General features: G+C 34.8%; 1 protein-coding gene and 1 long non-coding RNA gene across 12 annotated transcripts in view; one reads left to right on the forward strand and one right to left on the reverse strand.

Moving 5' to 3' along the window:
• LOC128868944 (KN motif and ankyrin repeat domain-containing protein 1) overlaps positions 1 to 22,646 on the forward strand; it is a 96,797-nt gene that overhangs the window by 40,334 nt on the left and 33,817 nt on the right. For 5 of the 11 annotated variants that reach the window (XM_054111584.1, XM_054111586.1, XM_054111585.1 and 2 more), the window contains one exon: positions 14,206 to 14,252. In XM_054111584.1, the coding sequence (XP_053967559.1) occupies positions 14,206 to 14,252 (47 nt within the window). Of the gene's footprint in view, positions 1 to 5,769; positions 6,004 to 6,061; positions 6,578 to 8,057; positions 8,822 to 14,205; positions 14,253 to 22,646 lie in introns of those variants that run through there. The other 6 variants (XM_054111583.1, XM_054111581.1, XM_054111579.1 and 3 more) reach the window with 6 other exon arrangements.
• LOC128868950 (uncharacterized) lies at positions 1,040 to 5,769 on the reverse strand. The gene is made up of 3 exons (XR_008455172.1): positions 5,572 to 5,769; positions 1,348 to 1,413; positions 1,040 to 1,281 (listed from the first exon to the last, which is right to left on the reverse strand). It is a non-coding gene; the product is annotated as an uncharacterized LOC128868950 (long non-coding RNA).

Consider the following 22,646-nt stretch of genomic DNA (forward strand, 5'->3'; position numbering starts at 1 on the left):
AATGAGGCTATGGAATGGGAGGGGATGTATAACAAATTGCCAATAGAATGCGTGCGCTGCATTCTAATGAAAACTTTTGCTTACGTAAGGGCCTTTTTGTTACCATTCATCTTGGCACTTTCCTATTTTTTAATTGAAATACATTTGGTCATTATCTTGGCGCCGATTTTTCTAGCGTTAGCTCACTTTTCTACTTTTTTTTAATATTTTTCTAAAACTAAAATGCTGAGAACGTACTGGAGCTCTAAAAGTCACAAACCTCCAGTTTTTATCAGATAACATTTCCGTTTCGCTTGCTTTGCTTTTGAGCAGAAAAAAAATTAATATTCAAGCGCAATAAATTAGCGATTTAAATGAATTGACAGCGGATCCGATTTCGTTCGCTAAAATCTTGCTGGTCACATATTGACATCAGAATTTTTTTATTTCTTTTATTTTTAGTGTTGTTTTGGCTATGAAATATTTAGTTAGGCATAAAAAATTGTTTTGACAAATTTGTGCCTGAGCTTAAATTAATATGCAATATGCAATAATATGAAATTCTACGAAGGTTGCCAAAGAAATATTTTATGTGTATGTGTTGTTTAATCAAAACCGCTTAGAACCAGTTAGAATTTTTTACGATGTTTATTATTTGTTGATATTTTTTGCTTTTAAAATGTCTTGAATTTATTTTTAACTATGAAAATATATGTATTTTTGTTTGTGAAACTCGGTTATTAAAATTAGGTAACTTAGTTAAGCTACATACATTTTGTGAATTCGCTACTTCCTATGAAACATTAATTCTGAGATCTTTTTGGACTATATAACTCACTTTGTTCAAGCTACTCAGAATAGTTCGTTTCGAATACAGAGGGCCTTCTTTTAAAATAGCTCAATAGATTTGATTTTGTATGCTTTGGCTTCTGTAGTATCTCAATTTTTTTATGTATTTCTATTTATTCACCAATTTTTAATCACAAAAATGTCAAAAGTCAATCAAAACTTAACCTAACTAATAACTTTCATATTAAAAACAAAAAAATACAAACCCCTATAAAACATCTTCATTATCAATACGAGTATAAAAAATATTATTGCGTAGGCTTTTTGTGGAAAAAATGTTGAAATCATCTCATTAACCCTTCTTGCTCTATAGATTTGTTGTCTCTTCTAACCCTGCAGCTGCACTGAGTGATTGCCAGCTTATCTCTGCGAGTACTTGTGTTTATATTTTTCGTCACAAATCGCTTTATGAGCGCCCCATTCGAACTTCAGTTTTTTATGGAAAATCTGTGCCTGTTACAAATCGAAAAAAAAAAAAATAATAAAATGATGCGTGCTAATTAATTTTTATTTACACACTTTAATTGAGCCAAAGATGCTGATAGGTTTGAGCTGATGATATGAGCCATCCATATGCCCGTTGCCCTGAAATTGTACAACAAATACTTAATTAGAGCAGAAATAAAACGATTATTAGCTGAGCAGTAGTAGTCCGTCGTGGTTTTTATTACGATCGAACTTCTTTGAACTCGACAAGCAACTTGATTTGTGCGCGGTAATGCGTGAATTTAGAGTTCTTTAATCAACTGGTGGCGTGCTGGTCTTTTATGAAGGCTATTAAAAAACATGGACACATATGTATATACACAAGGTGGCATAAAATTAATCACCCTATCGGAAGATTTAAAATTTTTACGAATGGCGTCGTACGTCAATCATATTTGGCATGAATAGAGCGCGTAAATAAAGATTTTTGGCATTCAAAATTTTTATTGTTTTTTTAGGAAGAAAGTACTCCTGCAGAAAAGTTGGGTTTACCATTTATTGTAATCTCCATTGCAGAAGCTGTGTGGACCTTTCAGGGAAGGAGACTATTGATCACTTTCTCTGTAAATATCCGGGTTTGGCAGCCAATCTATTAAGGACACTAGGTGCTCCTTTCTTTAACAACACAACATTCTGCAAACACTGTTGAGACCGAATCATTGGTCTCATCGCTTTGCTGCTGCATTTGAAACTGCATGGGGTTCATAACCATCATTTTGACTGCTGCTCTGACTTTCCGCCTGGGATACAGTGGTGCTGAAAAATTGATCAAACGTTCTCTTTCTTTACTTAAATTTTGAAGCCCTAGAGTACACCACTTGCTCCACCAAACACAAAGTTGTGAAAGAACATTCTTTGCAGCAAAATGTCGCTTTGAAATGCCTATGGAATGACCTGATGTAATTTATATATCGTGAGCTATGACTCACTAAAGATATCTAGCGGAAAATGCTCAGCACTTTTCACTTCACTTATTATGCATGGGTAAAAAGTGAAGAAGTCCGCTTCCTTTCCTCTACTTCCTACAGCCAAATAAATTGACTTGCATGTGTTCATACATATGTACATACATACATATGTACACATGCTGAAAGCATTGACAATTGTCAACTGTTCAACTGACAACTGTCAATACGAACGGAAGCACGCTAAATGATCTCCAAGAACACCTTTCCGCACCACCACTGATTGGCATTTCTGACTCTTTCGTTGTAAATGTGAGCTTTTAATGCTGCTTACTTTTCACTATTTATTTCTAAGCTTTTTTGCACATTTTCCCTTTTTTCAGCGCATGCTTTTGCCTTCACTTTTGCTACAAAAGGGATCGTAAGTTTTGTATGCTATCTTATAACTATGACACATTTTTTTCGAATATGAAGACTTCGAAATTTTTTTTGAAATCAAAATGAAATTGCACCACTGTGCATGCCCAGCTTCAATCGCATGTTGAGTTAGAAGTGACAGCTAAAATGAATCTATGACGTGCTTGTGTGCACGACGTATGAGCGGTGGGGAGAAAAAGGATTTATAGACATGCGAGAGCTTATATTTTTGTATTACTGATGTTTTTTGGGTAGTTTAACAAGCTGAATGAAATCAAAATTATTCTCGGAGGTGTTGTCAAATTCTTTACATGTGTTGATGCACGTGCACATTGTTGTTGTGTGATTGCTTTGTTTCGTTTTGTTTGTGTTTTACTTCAATGATGTTCTTAAAATTGTTGACATAAAAGACTATAAATGAGCGGCAGTTGGGGTTAGAAGTTGACGATGACGATGACGACATACTTGATAATGGCTTTAGACGTTAGTGGCTTTAATTGCTGTTATTGTTCTTGTTGTTGTATGACACATTTTCGGAGTGTAGAGTTCTTAATTGATAATTTCTTAATGGGTTGCGTACATCGAAAAACCTAAGGAAATGATGTACCTGAGGTGCTTAAATTGATATCTACTTACATAGTCAAGTAATTATTTGTGTGCAGATAAACTTGTTAAATTACAAATTCTATAAACGGGTTTAATGGCAATCGAGGGAGTTGCATTTAAGGTGGTTGAATTTTTCGAAGAAAAAAATTTGTAAGGAAAATAACCAATTTTTTGGAAATCTTTGTGGTAAATCGGCATAGGAAACTACTTATTTGTGATTCTTAGGTTACAAGGTTCAACAGTTCTATGTAAAAAGTAATGGAGATCAATTTTGTGGAATATTTTAACCCTACCACTCCTCAATAGAAGGGTTTTTTTGTCAAAAAATACTCTAAAAAGACATATAAAAGGTTAAAATGTATTATAATACAGAAATAATTGCCATAAAATTATACTTAAAGTCTGTAAATTAACGAAAGCTTAATATAAATTTAAACGCCAGGAATAAGTCCAAACGGTAAATGAGTCTAAGGGTTAATTTCGCTAGGGCTAGCAACCAGCCCTTCGTAGACTTTATTTGGACTCCTGCTGAGCAAAACATCTGCGAAAATGAGGTCGTCAGAGAAAATTTCTTGATGACTTGAAGTGACAATTAGATCTTATTCAGTTTCAATAGACCTGAACAAGCAGAAGCTTTAGCTACATAATCCTCGGTATTCGCGAACGATGCTCGCGTGCAGCTCTTATATAGCATACTGATGTGGTCTGAATATAAGCCCAAAAGGACAAATAATCTGTTATTGTAGCAGTAAAAACTTTCCTCATATGGAAAAGCTGCTGAAGTGACAGCCCTTGAACGGATATAGTAGAGTCCACTGAAGTGGATACAATCTGTCTCTTCTACTGATTGTTAGCTTATTGGCACCCACTTTAGAAGGTTCCAATGATTATTGCAAAAGCTACAGGAATAAAATTGAACAGAAACCAACTGATCACCTTCTGTCCAGTTTTATTGGGAAATCAGACTACAACTCTCTGCAGGTTTTGTTCAACCACCACTGCGCTGGTTCGTTCTAACACAGTGATCCGCGGGTTGTGGCATTAAAACTTTAAATATAAAAGCTATTAATTGGACGTTGAGGCACTTCGCGACCGTCTTAACATAACCTAAAAATAAGAACCCATAATTGTCTGTTCTAAGCTATCTCAACGAGCCGGACTTAAAGACTGAAGACTGTCACTTCAGCAGTAGCAGCAGTTGAAAAGCATTTATGGCGAATTTTTATACAGGTATGATAAAAACAACAACAACAGCGTTGTGCCCGGGCCTACAGGAGGAGTTACTCATAGATTCTATTCGATTTTGTTAAAGAAATATTATCAATTTTTATTTTTTTTTGTGTGCTGAGTAATCAATTGGCTGCATTTCCGGTTCAAGTTTTAGAGTCAAAGCTTTAATTTTGACACCTTTGATATTTGTAAAAAAAAGTATTTGTTGTTATTTAATGCCAATACTTAAGGGAACTAAGTCACTTACGAGTGCGCACCAAAGCCAATAAAAAAAGTTGGCAATAAAAAGCGAGTACACCAAAGTAAATACAACTGCAATAACAATAACAAGAACTGTAAATAAACAGTTTACAAGTCGTTTACAAAAAGAATGAAAGTGAAGTACTCGGCTGCTTGTATAGGTGATGCCTGTGTTTATGTATACATGTGCCATGTATGGGCGTGTGTGTGTGTGTTATTGTTGATTTGGCTCGCACGCTTATCGGTTAACTGTCGGGTTGAAAACTATAACAATACTCACAAGTTAACTAACAACAAACACCAGGAATAAATACTCAGCACTTTGAGCATTTTATAAACACATAAATATTTATAGTCACATACATATGCATGCATTTACGAGTACGTGTGTACATGTAGGAATACTTAAGTTAGTATGCGCATTGGAGCTGACGTCGCAGCAGTTGACTTTTGCAAGCAATTTTTTCGCTGTTTATTGTTTTTTTTTGTGAAATAATAGGCATAAAGTGTATTGCTTCTAATTTTTGTCGACAGCGGTCGTTTCGTGTAAACTGAACTTTGCACGAGCGCTGGCTGCTGCCTACATCGTGGAACTGGTTTTTGAAAAGATCGCTGTCGAGAGCGCTGACGGCACAGCCTTGACTGAGCTAATAATTCTCAGCTCAGCTGTTTAGCTCTATACGCTTCCTACTTGTCTTGAGCTGCCTGTTTATACCTACCCACATACATACATACATACATTAGAAAACATTATTAATTAACGTATCGCATTTACATTTGCGTATGTATGTACCTATGTATGCATGTATAAATATACAGACCGACATACACTCTTATATAGTTAGGTATATCTGCTTACCATTTGGTTTTGTTGTTTTTGGTGCTCAGCGCGCGACGTTTTTGGTTTCAGCCTTTAAACAATTTTCTGCTGACTTGGTCGTCTGCTGCCTGTTGGCTGCTGGGCTTACAAAGTTCCAAACCATTCATTTGTCGTCAGTTTGATGGCGGCAGTGATTTCTTGCGGTTCAACGCAATTTCATTTTCTTACCGCAAAAGCGTCAAAGGAGTGCGAGACAAACATCAAAGTGCCTAAATAAATAGATGAATATAAATAAAAGCAGGAAATAATGATAAAAAAGTGAAGAAGAAATGAACAGAATGAAAGATGAGAAATGCTGCGCACAATGATGCACGACTTCTTAGTGCAGCAGTCAGCAACTTCTACAACAACTACTCGTACGAGTAAAGTACCGTGGTGGTGACGGCCGCCGCAGTCAGGGCGATCATTTAGGTAGGCGATCACTCACAATCAGCCATTCAGCCATTCGAGCATTGAGTAGTAGTTAGTCAGCCGCATAAGTTCATCTTTTGGGGCTTTTATGTGCATGCGGCTATGTGTGTGGTTTATGCCGCCAGCGAAGGCATTTCAGTGTGATTTGAACGCATTTGGCGTGCGGTTGGCGCATTGAAAAGGTATCGATCGGTCGATCGATCGTTTCATCGTTTGGCAGCGGCGCGTGTGTATGAATGCGGTACTTGTCGTAAATGTACCTATTTATCTATTTGTGTCTATTGAATATAAGTGTTGGCCGCTGAAGTGTTGGTTGTAGTGCAAAGTTTTATGAAAATATTAAGTAATAAATATCGCGTTATAAGTGTATAAAATTCGAAAAAGGAATAATCGACACTTTTTAGCGCACATTTACAGTCAAGCGAATGTTGAGTTTGCTAGCGGTCATCATGGCGTGTTAATTAAATGTAGCTGCGAAATACTGCTGCTGTGCAAATATGGTGAATGCTCGCTAAAAGAGTGTAAAGTGCGAATTTAATTAGAAAAGTGAAACTCAATTGTACAAGGGTTAAAGGTGCGAAAAGTGAGAAAATAATTGACAGAGAAAAAGCAGTGCAAAGTGTCGCAATAAAAAATTATATAAATTTACATATTTATACATATATGTATATCTGATGTTTGCTGCAAGAACTTCATAATCAAATCAAAAATTCGAAAAATACGACCTGTAGATCAAGAAATAAAAAGAGCGTTAGGCGAAGCATATAAGCCTAAAAAGAGGCTATGTCGAAAAATAAAAGCAATTTTTATTTTTGCACGGACTTTTCGAACGACTTCTAGTATGCAGAAATGATCTCCCGCTCTACTTTTATATTGTGTAAAAAATTCACGTGATATCTGGTAACAGTATTCATTAGAAGAATAATGCCTTCCGAATAATACGATTTGTCCAAGTCTGAAAAACAGCCATTGGTTTCTGCAATCACCTCTTCGTTTGAATAAAATCTTCAATTTCTCCAAATTCGGCAACAATAGTAGTCCGAGGAATCCAAGGGAGGCAAGTCGGGGGATGTAAAAGAAGTTGGAACACTACTTCCATTAATTTTACGCCCACAACTGCTTAGGCGGGAGCGATGAAAAAGAAAATCCCTCAACTTCTTCGATTTAAACGAATGTCAAACAAAAAGAAATAGGCAGATCTGCCTGAAACTTTCTTTGTGCCCTTCCAAGAGATGCTCCTAATTAAACATAACCTCGATACGCGCCAGTTGTGCCATCTCTCCGACTTTGCGTGGACTTTTGAAGCGACCCTCGTATCTAAGCACTTTTTTGGTTTATGACACCCTTACAGCAAATCGGCGATATATATAGTATATAATATGCATGTGTAACGGGTGTACAATCTAGTATTTGGAATTTATATTCAATTCGTCTATAAATAATAAAGTCGCAAAAAGTTTTAGGAAACTTTTTTTACTGGAAAGCGTAGAGCTTGCCATTAAGCATATAATACAAATTATTTAAATGACTTATACGGCTAAGTTTATAGTAAAGCGCATTCTGTCAATCCAATTTTGCAATAAATTTCATCAAAATCTATGAATCTCACCTTTGATTCCAGTTTTGAGCTCTTGAATCGTTTATAGATAATTGGCGTTACATTTATTCCTAATGGTTCGCCGAAAAAACGGTTTCATGTAGTCAAATCGTAACTTCCAAGGGTGTAAATGCAAAATAGCGACTCCTCTCCCCGGAAAAAATAGAATACATAGTGGAAATGGTTGTTAAAATCAGTCCGCCATGTTCCTAAATACAGGCCTTTTAAAATTTTTAAATTTCCACCTTCCCCCCCTTTAGCACACATAATATTTATTTGCACAAAAACTCTTATATACCCCTGAAATTAGAAAAAAGCGCGGACCACATCAACTCTTTCAAGTTTTCCGGAGTGAGGAGTCAACAGATTTTTTTCAACAGAAAAGTGAGCAATTTTGTAAATGTCTAACTATAAACGGAATTCCTGACATTCCATGGATTTTCTTACAATATTTTAGCTTTCAGGGTAAAAAAACCGATAGTTCAAATTTCAAAGGCCAGATGGACCACCCTGTATATAAATAAAGTGCTTGAGGAATAAATCTTAATTCAATTATCTCAAATATACACCTACATATCTTAATGGTGTTCAATCAAAAATGAAATTACATACATACATACATACATACGTAAATCACAGTTCATGTCATTTTTACAACCGTACCTGGTGCCCAACTAGCAGTTTGTTATCAACTAATTGTGGGACTTTCATTTCCTTTCGACTCGAAGTGCCTCTGATTAAATTTATCGTTAAATAAACAGCGTACCGATACTCACACTCGCACGGAAAAAATTAAAAAAGAAACGTAAAAAACGAAAACATGGAAAAATCAGTGCCTCTGTGTTTCCAAGCGCTGGGGCCTAATTAAATTTTTACCCTCAAATGAAATCGAAACTTTTACAAAAGAAACACCACTTGCACACTCACACATACGAAAAGCACAAACATTGCAGCTAATTTCTGCAATCACCTGTTTTGCTTTTATCAATTAGCTGCAACAATGAGCGTCACCGGCGCGAATCAATTTAATAATGGCAGCACTGCTGTCAAGCATGTGCCACCAGTGATTTTATCGTATAACAAAGCAACAAAAACAGCAGCGGCGGCGACAGCAGCGGCGGCGACAGCAGCAGCCCAACCATCGGAGTGGGAGCAGAATTTCGAGGCAAAAATAAAAGATTTAACGCCCGGCGAACAGGAGGCCGTAAGACGCTTCTGGAGGTATGAACCAGAAAATTTTCAAATCGAAATTGTTCTAAGTAAAACAGATTGCGTGGGTGACAATAAATATAGCAATGGAAGGTTGACTGAGAAAAGTGAAAGGGTGCTTGTAAAATTAAATTATGAATACATAAATATTTGGAAAAAATCGTAAAAAGTCTGAAATGTCAAGCTTTGGTGTGTTAATGTGTTTAATAGGATTTTGTTGTAATCGGATTTGAGCGCTGGAGAAACAACAGCTAAGTGTTTAATTTATATTACATTCGCTTGCTTTTGATTAAATCTAGCAATTTATATACAAACATTGGTTTGCTATCTTATTTCAATATCTAAAGAGCTTTAGTGGTTAGCCTGCAAGCTTGACAAATTCGAAATACATTACTAGTTGTCAAAACAAGCAATGCTCAGTATTTTTATGGTTGAGTAAAGCTTTTATTTTTATCTGTGAGCAAAATCATCCACAATTACTGTCGAAACGCGATTTTACTAGTTAGGACCTGTTGTTGTCGTTGTAGCAGCGAATACATTTCTCATTCATCTACGGGGAATGCGGTTGAAGTGACAGTTCTTGGCCGCGTCGATCCGGTAAGGTATAACCGACTACCGTGCGAACGCTACTATCATACTTAGGGACCACTTGGACTCTTGGGAACTACCAGTCAGAACCTTGGTGCTCTCGGTTCAATTGAATATTAAAGCCTACCCATCAATTCAAAAATTTAATATTTTTAATGCTAAAATGGTGTAGAACTTATTTCTTTGAATCCAGGCTCGCTGGACTTGACAGCTGACTTGTTTAGGGTTGCCCTGCACGACCAGCTTTCAAATTTTTTACAAATTATGTTCCTCTTAAAATTAGAAATGAAATACAGTGAAATAACAGGGCTTTAGTTTAAAAGAAAAGCAGAAAAGAGTTTGTCCTACGCTAGGTACAAGGTGGAGCAAAATTAATCATCCAATTTATTTTTTCATTTTATTTTATTTATTAATCAACCAACAGGGCAGACCATAGGTTAGGTAAGGTTAAATGGCTGCCCTAACTTGGGGCCCACTTGGACAAATATTCAAAATTCTCCCGTTGTGATGCCATGCAGGGAAAGGACAAAGGAGAAGGGAAGGAAGAAGGGGCCTTGGGATTAGGGGATGATAACCATGCACTTACGACGACGCCGACGGTGGCTGATTTACGTTCGTAATTAGCCGTAACAAGCTACTGATGAACTTCACCAGATGTATGATATTTAAGCCCACTACCCGCGGGCGTAGCAAAAAAATGAGAGCCCAGATGTCGAAATCTTTGCCAGACGAGAGCAGGGCAGCTGAGAAGAATGTGTTGAGATGAGTCTACCTCATTCTCAAGAAAGCTTCTGCAGAACAGACTTGAGGCAATTCCAAGTCTCACCGCATGGATATCCAACGGACAATGCCCGGTAAGGATACCACCAAACTTGAGAGCTGGGGCTTTGTTAGCTTTAAGAGTTCCCTCGAGCCTCCCCAATCCATCCACGGCCAGAAGAATCTCGCGACCTTGCACGTTTGCGCACTAGCTCAGCGCTTGCTGAATTGACTCGTGACCCATCTTTCCAGGAGCAGACCACAGGTTCTTAAGGGAACCCCAATCCTCTCATTTCGCGACGAAACCGTCTCTAAAGTTCTCTGTCTAGCCAGCTCATCAGCCCAGCAGTTTCCCTATATACCGCTGTGACCGGGAACCCAAATGAACCTGATATCGAAGTATTCGGATGCAATCGAGAGAAGCCAGATATTCTCCGACAGACCTTACATACTATGTGATAGATACATACAAATAAAGATCTTGTGACAAATATTGTATAAGTAACTTCTTAAAAGTAAACTTAGAGTAAGAGTTTTAAAGCTTGTTGCTCGCATTCACTGCGTTTGCTCTCGGTTCGGCTTTCCGCGCCCACTCTGCACCTGCTCTCAGTCAACTCAGTTTCGAACCGAGTTAGCGTCTGCTTCTCTCACTTCTAGCAACTTCCTGCTTCTAATCAATACTAATGTTTTTAACTGCCTCCTGGTGAAGGACAAAGATGAAACGTGTTTTTGAGCACTTCCACAAAAAAATGTCTTTATATATGTAGAAAATAGGTTTTACAAATTTTAGCAATTAACACATAACAACTGTTAAGCTCCAAATCTTACAAAGTGGCTGAACCAATTCTAGTTATGCTGATCATTGCATTGTATGATTTTTTAAAAATAGTATCATAAATAATTTGAATGCCTTTGGCCAAAGTCAAAACAAAATTTAAAATGTTACATCTGCTTAGTATTATATATTTTCTCTTCACAACTCTAAGCCCCATTAAATTAAAATTTTAACAGCACATCTCTTTGATTGTTTTTTTAATTTTTTCCAAGCAAATCTTTTCTATATTGAAGTGCTTATGTGCTTGTAACAAAAATATACAAAAATATGTGCATTAAAAATTAATTATTGCCCTATTCCTAAGTAAAAAAAAGAAATACCTAAGCACGACTCCTGCTTGAAAACTTATTTTCAGACAATCAAAATTAATTATGCAACACTTCACAGGGAAGACAAATAGTATCCTTAAAATTAATTTTGAAGTAAATTGAAAAATGGGAAACGGCTGTAAAGTGCCAGACTCCAAAAGTATAAAAAAGAAAAGAACAATCAGTAATAATAAGACAGCAAGAAAGGGGCCCCTTAACTTACTGTGAGGCAAGCGTGAGTGTAGAGAAATTTATTTAGCATTATTTAGAAATATGGTAAGCTATCGTACACGTGCAGTTAATTATTGAGAATAGGGCAGGATAGCTTGCTTGTAGCAGTTCATGTATGCAGTTCACTTAAACGAAAGTCGACCTCTTAAGCCGGAATACACTCTTTTTCTGGCACAAAGTTCCGCTAATAGTTTGAACTATACAAGCACGTAAATCACCAATGCTCTAAACAATCTGATGAAAAATTAAAGCATACATTCCAGTTTGACCTATTGACTTAAACTGTACCAATCTTTGATTGTGTTAGTAATCAAATAAAAACAAGAACTCAGTCGATTTCACCCTCTGTATCAAAGAGCAAATGCTGGCAGCGTGTTTTACATACAAAACGAAATTATTTAAGACCATTTTTTACTTTTAGGAGCGAGTAGCACTGTAAATAGAGGCTGAATATTCTGCTGGAAATATCGTGGATATTTTTATTTTTATCTTTGTTTTCTTTGGGGGTGCTAAAAATACCATTTTGTAGTGAGTTATTATTTTAAGTCTGATTGCTTCTATTTTTATAGATGCCATCCCGTGATATGCAGTATCAAAATATGTGCATGTATATTTTACAAGTTGGTGTAGCTAAAGTCTATCATAAATTTCTGAACATTTTTTTTGACGGTGTTGGGTATTTTCTTTTATATAAAAAATTTCGAGCATTCGTTAAGTGGAAGAAAATGCATAACACCGTCAACGATAAAAAATCATCAAAAATCAATCCAAGTTTTTAGCCACTTGGACTCCAAAACTCTGCCCAAAAATATTGAATTTTTTTATGTACATTTTTTGTAATTTTTAAAATTTTGGCGGATATTCCACATTTCTGTGGGTACCACTTGGAGATTGAATTTCTCACTGGCTTAAATTCATGTCTTTATATCTGTAGCTCGAAAAATATGGAGTACATTCATAAGTTACAAAATTGAGGAATATTTGGTAAGATTCACGGGTAAGAGACCAGATTTTCAATAGTGTGAACCCGCTCGCTCCTAGGCAGACGCTGCGAACTTCAGAAGGCTTTTCAGTTGTATATTCTAAAGTAGCCCCCGAATTTTCACCTATCATTAGCTAGCCTCCCATGTGGATTGAGGTTTTATGTTCTATTCGGGACAAAAGGAACTGGCTATAATAATGGTGGCGGGCTGCCATTTGGTAGTGCCCGGGTTCGAAACCCACTTTGGTCATGAAACACCAAACAATAGAAACACATTTTTCTAATAGCAGTTGCCGCTCGGCAGATAATGGCCAACTTCCGTGTGTATTTCTGTCATGAAAAGGCTCCTCATAAAAAGAACAGCTGTCGTTAAGAGGCCATATGCAAGGTGGCACAAAATTAATCAGCCTATCGGAAGATTTGTAATTTTTGAAAATGGAGTTGTGCGGCAATCATATTCGACACTTGTGAGCGAGGCAGCTGCAGGCAAGCAACGGAAATAAAGATTGCTTTCACTCAATTTTTTTTTATTTACTAAAATGATTATTCAAAAACTGAATTGCATGATTAAGTTTGCGCCACTTTTTATTTATGTATATATAAAATATAATTAATAAAAGAAAAAAAGTTATATTGGAAAGATAAAAAAATATACATAGTTATATTAAAAAAAAGTAAACAATTATATTACAAAAATAAATAAATACTAAAAATTTTGCAATAATTCGCGTTGCTTTTATTTTAACCGCTGCTGTATATGCATATAGCAAGATATTTTCCGAAATAATGTCAAGTAATGGATGTCTTGTATAGATTTTTTTTTATTTCAGTCATATTGAGCTTCACAAAACATTAACTCACAGATTTTGAATAATTTCACAAAAGTCCTATTCGAATTTTCCTCGAAGTTCTCCACTTGTTCTCATTTCAGTACAATTAGCTGTTCTGGAGAAGCTATAAAACAGCCTGTGGCGGCAAATAAACTTTTTTGTTCTAAATATTTTTACTTTTCACGCCAACTTCGACAGTCATAAATCAGCACCTCCATAAACTATGTTGTTTTCATAATATTTTTCTCGACAAAAGAGCTGCTTAAATCCAAAGCAGAAATCCATAAAGCCACTGCGTCAACAAAAGTGCAGCAGCCAAGGCAGCATTCTGGGCGCCTGTTCTGCTTAATTTAATGACAGCCAAAATTCAACATCATACAGCACACACAGTGTGGCGGTGGAGCGACAAACACACATACGAACATAGAAACATACATGCACACATTGCATTAATCACGTTAATAGAGTAAGAAGAAAACTTTCTCCATGTGCAGCAGCAACTGCACGCCCTTATGGGCGTCACGCAGCAACAATAATAAGTTGACAAGTGTTCATGTGTATGCGTGCGGTTATTCGGTTGCCTGCGGTAGCAGTTCACATTTCTTTGCCACATTCAATGCAATTATGAAAATCTGTTGCATTTGTTGATGATGCATGTTGCTGCTGTTGAATGATGCGTGAAATGTTGCGCACCATTTCCAAGCGCTTTGGTCTCATTTTTCTGGATCATGCAGCGTTTCTCGTTATAAGCTAAATTTAATTGTAGCTTTTCTTGTTTTTGTTATGTTTTTTGCTTTTCATTAACATTTTTTTTTACTTATGAAATATTAATTGGATTTGTATACATTTTTGTCTCGTTGCAGGTCGGTGGTGATGCGTAATGCACCGCGTCTTTTTGGCGAAGAAAATGGTGAGTAAATCTCAAGAAAAAAATTAAATTGAAGGATTTTAGTTTAATTTAATTTTACTTGCAATTTAGTCAGTTTGATTTTGAAAAGTCTGAAGGGTCTAAAAATAATAAAATAGAAACATTGTGCGCCTAAGCAACATTAAATGTTGCCAGCTTCATTCGGTGTCTCCAGTCCAAAGTGTGACATTTTTTTCTGGGCTATCTTTGATGGTTCATTTGCAGTTATTGATCTAATTTTCCTGCTTTTCAAGCGTTCTGTTTTCTTTAGAGTATCATTATCGAAACAGTTTCCCTACCTTTCTAAGGTATTCGCTCCCTTGATAATTTAATGCAACCTCGCTGTTGTAATCCATTTTTAGAAGTGTAAAAAATTAAAAAAACACGTGCAGAGGAAGATGTACTCAAGGCGGCGTAACTTTTATAAATATCAAGCAATGGCGCTATAACTTTGGTAGTAATGTTAATGAATAATGTTAGTGATCCATTTGTGGAACAACATCAAGACGCGCACACCACAAATAGGAGGAGGAGCTCGGCCAAACACCCAAAAAAGGGCGTACGCGCCAAGCATATATATATAATGTTAATGACAGATGTGGCAACTCAGTGAAAAAAAAACAGAAATGAAACTGTGGTTCACTTGTTCGCGGTTGTTGGAGGAATTTTTTCATCGGGGTGGTCGCTTCAGTTTATAATATAGTTTAAATACCTACAAAAAAGTTTTTAATTTGATGCTTGAGTTAATCACAATTTTTGCATATTAAAGTATTGAAATACGATCTGTGCAATTTGAGAATAATACTCAGCTTTAATTAACGCAGAGTGCTGATCACACATCGTATACTTTTTAGTTGATCATTGAAGATACCTATCAGCTTCACTGCCAGATCAACTTATAATTATTGTATATTTTCATTCATCATTTGTTTGCTTTCATTAAAACTCATTCACCTGAGAGAGTTTGTAATAATTTCCAAAGCAAAAATAACTAAAACCGTATTGTGTAAATGAATCAATGTCTGATCTTGAACTGATCTTGATTGTCGGTGCACATAGAAATAGCAATGAATGATGATATTGACTCAAAATGTTTCGAGTTTTTTATTATTATGAAACGTTTCTTGGTGATCTAATGCGAATATTTTGCAAGGAAGTCGATGCAACATTGCAAGAAAATGTTTATTAAACGCTGAGTAATTGTGAGTTTTAAGATCATAAAAAAGATTTGTTACAAATTACTAGTCTCAATAGAAACCAATTAGTTAAAAAATTACAAGTTTGAAATACCAATTTGACAATTGCGTTAATTTTGCCCTTGATGTGGTCTCACGTCAATGATGCTTTGGCTTAAAAAGCTTTCTTGAACACCCAACTCGTGTTTATTATTACATTATTCGCTGCTTTATCAGCCAAGGTCGAACAAACGTTATTGAAGTAAGGTAACAAAGTGGTATTAATCAGCGTTATACTCACATACATACATTTATAGGTACATACCTATATAGTGCAATGCCAGTAGTAGGCGGCGACCACCGAAAAATGCGACTTTATGGAGACATGAGCGAAAATATTATTTTTAGTTTCCTTTTGAATAGCAATTCTGATGAATGAAGTACTATATGGAACTGTAAAATCTATTACAGCAAAAAAAAAAAAAATATATTACAAGAAAAGAGAAAAATTCAAACAAATTCAATAATGTTTTGCTTTTCATCAATGACTAAGGGTGAGTTACATATTCAATTTCAAATATAAATTCACATTGTAAAACAGACGAAATTGATGAGTTTGTAAATAAAATAATGAACAATAAGTAAAAGTAATTGGAAACGCATTTCCTGTTTTGCAACAGTTTGACTTACCTGAAAAAGCGTGGGACAGGAAATGCGGAATAAGGTATTGACAACAATTTGTAAAATTAAATATTAAATGCAGAATAAGCAAATACATATGTACGTTAGTTTAAGTCTAAATGTAATAATTGAAATTATAATAAATGAGTTGTTGAGAAGCCCTTCAAGCAAAAAGTTGTCTTTGTTCTTTCATTAATTTTTTTTCTCTGCCGCTTGAGCAAAATACAAAATTGGCGCAGTCGGTAGGATCCTTTAAAAAGTAAAAGGATCCAGTGAACGAATTACGTGCGGTGAATAAACAAAATTTTTATAACACCCAAACCCTAATCCTGCGAATCCGTAGCCAACTCAGGAGTTGACCGGACCCTCCAGGGTATAACTTAATATACGTATAATTTAACTAACATAAAAAGGTGCAGTGCAGTGAACACTTATTAAAGTAGACACCACTAACATAAAAAGTGCAGTGCAGTGAACACTTATTAAAGTAGACACCACTAACATAAAAAGTGCAGTGCAGTGAACACTTATTAAAGTAGACACCACCAACATAAAAACAAAGGGAACCATCAGCTTAGCAAACAAGCTAGCTGATAAACCAACAATCAAAAATTAGGCAAGCCAGGCAGAAGGAATTCGATAAGAGAAGGATGGAGCAGGCCCAACAGGAAATGGCACCAGCAGATCTAGTAGAGCAGCTCGCACGAAGGGAGCAACAACTCGAGCAGCTTAGATTGGCCTATCTAGATCTTCAACAAAAACAGCAGACACACCAATTACAACTTCAACAAAAACAACAGCAGCAAGCACAACAACAACCGCAAGAAAATGCAGCCTCAAATTTGGTTCTACAACAACAGATAGAGCACATCTATAGAAATATATCACATCTACCAACGTTTACTGGAGTAGGTCAGGTGACCATTAATTCATTCATGAGCAATGTGGAATATCTTCTTTCAACAAAAAGGAGACATCCTAGCAGCCGGTGGAGAAATAATGCTAGCCTTACTGTAAGTTTTAGTTAAGCGAAAAATAAGTAAGAAATCTTGTAGAAATAATTAAAGACATTTTTTTTGTGCATAAATTCAGAAAAATCTTAAATCTCCTGCATAAATTGAGAAAAATCTAAGTGTGTGAAAATAATTGAAAAAAGTAGAGTCAAATTTCAAAATCTCGATTGTTAAATTTAGTAGCGAAGTAGAAAAAATTTTTATGAGCCAAGCAACATCCATGAGAGAATAATTAAATTGAATAAATTAATATTGAAATAATAAATTATGAAATTAAATTGAAAAAATAATAGTGAGTAAGAGCTAAATATTTCGTAAACTATTTTTTTGAGCCAATTAAAAGAAGGAAAAATTCATGAAAGAGTAATTAAATTGAATAAATTAATAGTGAGATAATAAATTAAGAAATTAAATTGAAAAAAAAAATAATAGTGAATAAGAGCTAAATATTCTGTAAACTATTTTTTATAAGCCAATTAAAAGAAGGAAATTTCCAGAGGCCTCCACAGGTAGGAAATCCCAGGGCAAATTCCGGCCATTATCGCTGGAGTCAAACCGGGCAAAACCGGAGCGAGCCGATGGAAATAGATAATATCGAGGTAAATCATTTTCAAAGAATCCCACAGATGGGAAACCCCAGGCCAAATGTCAGCCAAAATCGCTTGACTCAACCTGGGCAATATCTAAGGGAAACTATCAACGAAATTATGTAGGACAAAGTTATTTTAGACAGAATACTGAACAGGCACGAAATAATAATAATAATAATGATAATTATAATAATTCAGGACGATTTAGAATTCAAAATAATAGGGATAATAACCCATCAGGCAACTTCCAGCGTTTCGGGCAGGTAGGACACCCTAGGCCAAATTTCAATCAAAATAGATGGAATCAACCTAGGCAAAACCTAAACGAACCCATGGACGTTGATAATATAGAACGTTATGGTATACACAATATCCAGAGGGTCGGGCAGGTAGGACACCCTAGGCCATGTTTCAGCCAAAATCGCTTGGAACAACCTAGGCAAAACCTAAACGCACCCATGGAATCCAGAAATGATGTACAAAATACAAAGGAAAAGAAAATAAAGTGGCAGATTTTTTAAGTAGACTAGAAAATAGTGAGGACACTATTTCAGAAAAAGAGGGGAGTGAAAATACCATGGTAGAAAATACCAATATTTTAAATTTTTTTTCAGTTAACAATATAGAAGATGATGTTACAATGGCAACAGTACATTCAGCCGAGGAAGAATTGGGTAATCATTTTTTTATAAAAGAAGAAATTGTGAATAAGTACAAAACCCAAATAATATTAACAAATAATAAAACGGAAGAATATAAGGAAATACATGGGAAAAGAATTATTTTTATTGCAGAAAGTGACTTTAACCTAATGGGAGACATTTTTAGAAGATACATTTCAAAAGGGAAAATAGGGATATTTTCGGAACTATCCGAACACAACTATAATATAGTACAAGAGAAGCTTATAGATATGTATTCAAACGATAGCCAGATTAATTTTACTAAGTGCACCATGAGAGCACAGGACATTGAAACTGAAGTGGAAGCAGTAAAACAAATATCACTGTATCATGTAAGAGAGAGTATGCACTCTGGCATACAAGAAACTTATAATAAAATCAAAAATATAATATATTTTCCAAAACTCATGGAACTCATCCAAGTGGTAATTAATCAATGTGACATTTGCCAACAAGTAAAGTATGAACGACATCCGATTAAAAATAAATTTCATTACACAGAAACTCCTTCAGATAAAAACCAAATCATACATATGGATACATACGTAATCAAAGGATTTACCTTTTCGACGACCATAGATAAATTTTCGAAATTTGGCGCAGCGTATCCATTGAATGACAGAAATCATATGACTATAATAGAAAAACTAGAAGAGCATATCACTAAAATAGGAAAACCAGATAAAATAATAGCAGACAATGAATTTAAGACAATAAGGATAAGGGAATTTCTAACAGAACAAGGAATCGAATTACATTTATCTAAGCCCAACAGCCATACAGGAAATGCCGATATAGAAAGATTTCATAATACGATGGCAGAAAAGTTTAGGATTTTGTACCAAACTAATAAAAATTTACCTATCCAACAATTAATTCAACGAACAATCAGAAATTATAACGAAAGGTATCATTCAAGTATTAAATGTGCACCAAAAGACGTTCAGGAAGGACGTTTAGATCTAGGAAAAATTAAACAAAATTTAGAAGAATGCAAAAGAAAGAAAATTGATAAACTTAATTTAAAAAGAGAGGACTATAAAGAAAAAAGACGTGAGGGATTCATAAAGAACTACAAAGCGGTTAGGCACAAAGAACAACCTAAATATAAAAAAGGACTGTTAAAAAATATTCATCCATGCAACATTAAACGACCTTTAAAATTTACAGACATGGATCATGATGATAGCAATAATACTAACGATACGAGAATGTAAAGGTATAATGACTTGGACGGAACTAACGGAACAAACCGGATTTATAGATTTACAAATTAGAAACCAAAAAATACCCAAAGATAGTGACATAGTACTACACATGATTGACGTTTACAAACTAGAAACTATTATCAACGAAATGACGGACAATATAATATTAATGAAATTAGAAAATAAAGTGACAATACAACGAGAGTTGTTAGACATAAGGAATAAGTTACTAACGCTCATGCCAGTAAAAACTAGAAATAAACGCGGACTAATTAATGCAATAGGTAGTATGTCAAAATGGTTTTTTGGTACAATGGACGAAGACGATAGACAAAATATACAAACGCACTTTTTACAGACGAATGACACAATGAACCAACAAATCAAAATAAACAATTATTTCAGTTCAGCTACAGAGCATCTCAAAGAAATCGTTAAAAGTGATAGAGTAAAAATTGAAAAAGAACTTAATTCTATTAATAAATTTATGTATGACGAATATAAACAAAATTTATACTTAGACCAGTATACAAAGATTCAGTTATTAAAAAGTAAAATTGAGCAAATACAAGAAAATGTTGTATCAGCCAAATATGGAATATTACACCCAAATATTTTAACTAGTGAAGAAATAGTTAAATATAATATTGATTATAATAAGCTTAAGTATCTACAATTAGGCACAGCCATTTTAAATAACACCTATCTAATATTCGGCATTAAAATACCTAAAAACTTTGAATATGTAAAAATAAGAAAGGTTATTCCAATACCTAATAAAGAAAATAATGAAATAGAAGCAAAAATAGAAGAAATATTCATTTATGCAAATAAAACTTTATTATTTGAAGAAAATAAATCTTTAAAAAGATTGAAACCAAGTAAACACAGCATATTAAAACAAAACTGTCACCTCACCAGAAATAAGGATCTTGAAATTCTAGCCATAGACGTAAAAACGATTATTGTTAAAAATGCTGTAAATTTACAAATGAATCAAACATGTAATAAAGAGAAACCAATTATGAACGGAAACTATATCATAAGATATAATAATTGCTCAATTAAAATTAGTGACTACTATTTTTCAAATTATATCGAAAACATAGAAGAAAATATTGAAAGTGTAAAATATGAAGACATTCGGAACTTTACAAAAAAAATTACATTCGATGAAATATTGGAGGAAAATAGATCAAATGTAGAAAACATTTTTAAATTGAAAATTCATAGTAAAATCTCACATATCTGCAATGTACTAAGCATTATTATAATTCTAATAACTGTCATTGTTGTCATCAATAAACACAAACGTATAACTATTAAATTAAATAAAAGAATTCAGGAGAATTCTAATCTAAAGGGGGGAGAAGTTACATATTCAATTTCAAATATAAATTCACATTGTAAAACAGACGAAATTGATGAGTTTGTAAATAAAATAATGAACAATAAGTAAAAGTAATTGGAAACGCATTTCCTGTTTTGCAACAGTTTGACTTACCTGAAAAAGCGTGGGACAGGAAATGCGGAATAAGGTATTGACAACAATTTGTAAAATTAAATATTAAATGCAGAATAAGCAAATACATATGTACGTTAGTTTAAGTCTAAATGTAATAATTGAAATTATAATAAATGAGTTGTTGAGAAGCCCTTCAAGCAAAAAGTTGTCTTTGTTCTTTCATTTATTTTTTTTCTCTGCCGCTTGAGCAAAATACAAAATTGGTGCGACCAGAGTGAGCGCTGAAAGCCGAGCCGAGATTGTCAGTGCGATAAAGATTGTCAGTGCGATAAAACTGATTACATACAAGTCAATACAAATAAGCTTGTGTATAACACAGTGAGCGCCGACAAGAGCAGAGAGCAAAGCCGATGAGTGCGAGAAAACAGTTTCAAAGCGTTTTGCTCGCTTTTTTGGATTGTTGATGTTTACTTTTTAGAGTGCAGTTGTGTTTTTAACACACTTTTATTAGGTCGGGTTGTATGTATGTATGTATGTATGTAACGGAATCTTTGAGCTTAATTTTCACTGGCTTCTAAAAATCTGATCGACTTGAAATTTTGCACACCTATCAAGGACCGATGGCAATGCAATAATTTGATAAAAGTTTTCCATTATCCTTATTAGGATTGCCAGGATTAATATTTTCTTTTTTTACCTGTGGACAAAAAGTAAGGTGAATTTGGTTGTAAAATGAAAAATCTTTAGTGTAATTGGATGTTTTCCAAACTCTTTTGTGTTAATAATTGCATTAATCACACTAGGAGAAGCAAAATACTCTTCATCAGATGAATCTATTACCGTGTACAGCAATTTTATAAACACAAATGAACAACAAAATTAAATGACATAAGAGCAAAACACATGGAATAAACAGAATTTCAGCGCTGATTCTCGCATGAAAATAAGCGTCAATAAGCTCGGCTCGGCTCCGCTCGGCATCAGCGTTCACTCTGGTCGCACCCTAAGTTTCCAAGAATACCACTAAGCAACCAGTTTTTCCATAGCAAAATAAAAACGAGATTAATATTTTGTTTGCTCAGGCTGAGTTTTACTTAAATTTAATAACTGCCATTTGGTTAGCACACCTACTAGTCTTCTTGCCATTAGCTATTTTTGGTGGTGAATGTACAGGTATACACCAGCTGACTATTTTAATTTCATTTTCAAACTTATGTAGGAGGATTTGCAATGAATTGTATTAGATTTGTTGATTGGATTAAAATCTTGTTCTAAATTGCACAAGCGAGATATCACCTACTAACCTTAACTCCCACGGTCAGCCCATTTTTAGCCTTTTGAGTCTTGCTGGCATTGCCTCTCTTTCGATGATATTCGGCCAATGTACGCCACTAAAGAGTTGACACCGCTTTTTCATTACTTACATGCATCTACGAGTATAAGCAAAGTCAAATAGTCGCTTTTAAGGGTGCCTCCTTCCTTTTCTCTAAAGTGGCGTTAAGAATTTTAAATCAGAGATTGCGCAGTACTGATTTGATGTGTATTTGCGTTGATGTGATGATCTCCTCGTAGCTTTGCTGAA

Source organism: Anastrepha ludens, chromosome 6, assembly GCF_028408465.1.
Source record: "Anastrepha ludens isolate Willacy chromosome 6, idAnaLude1.1, whole genome shotgun sequence".
Lineage (NCBI taxonomy): Eukaryota > Metazoa > Arthropoda > Insecta > Diptera > Tephritidae > Anastrepha > Anastrepha ludens.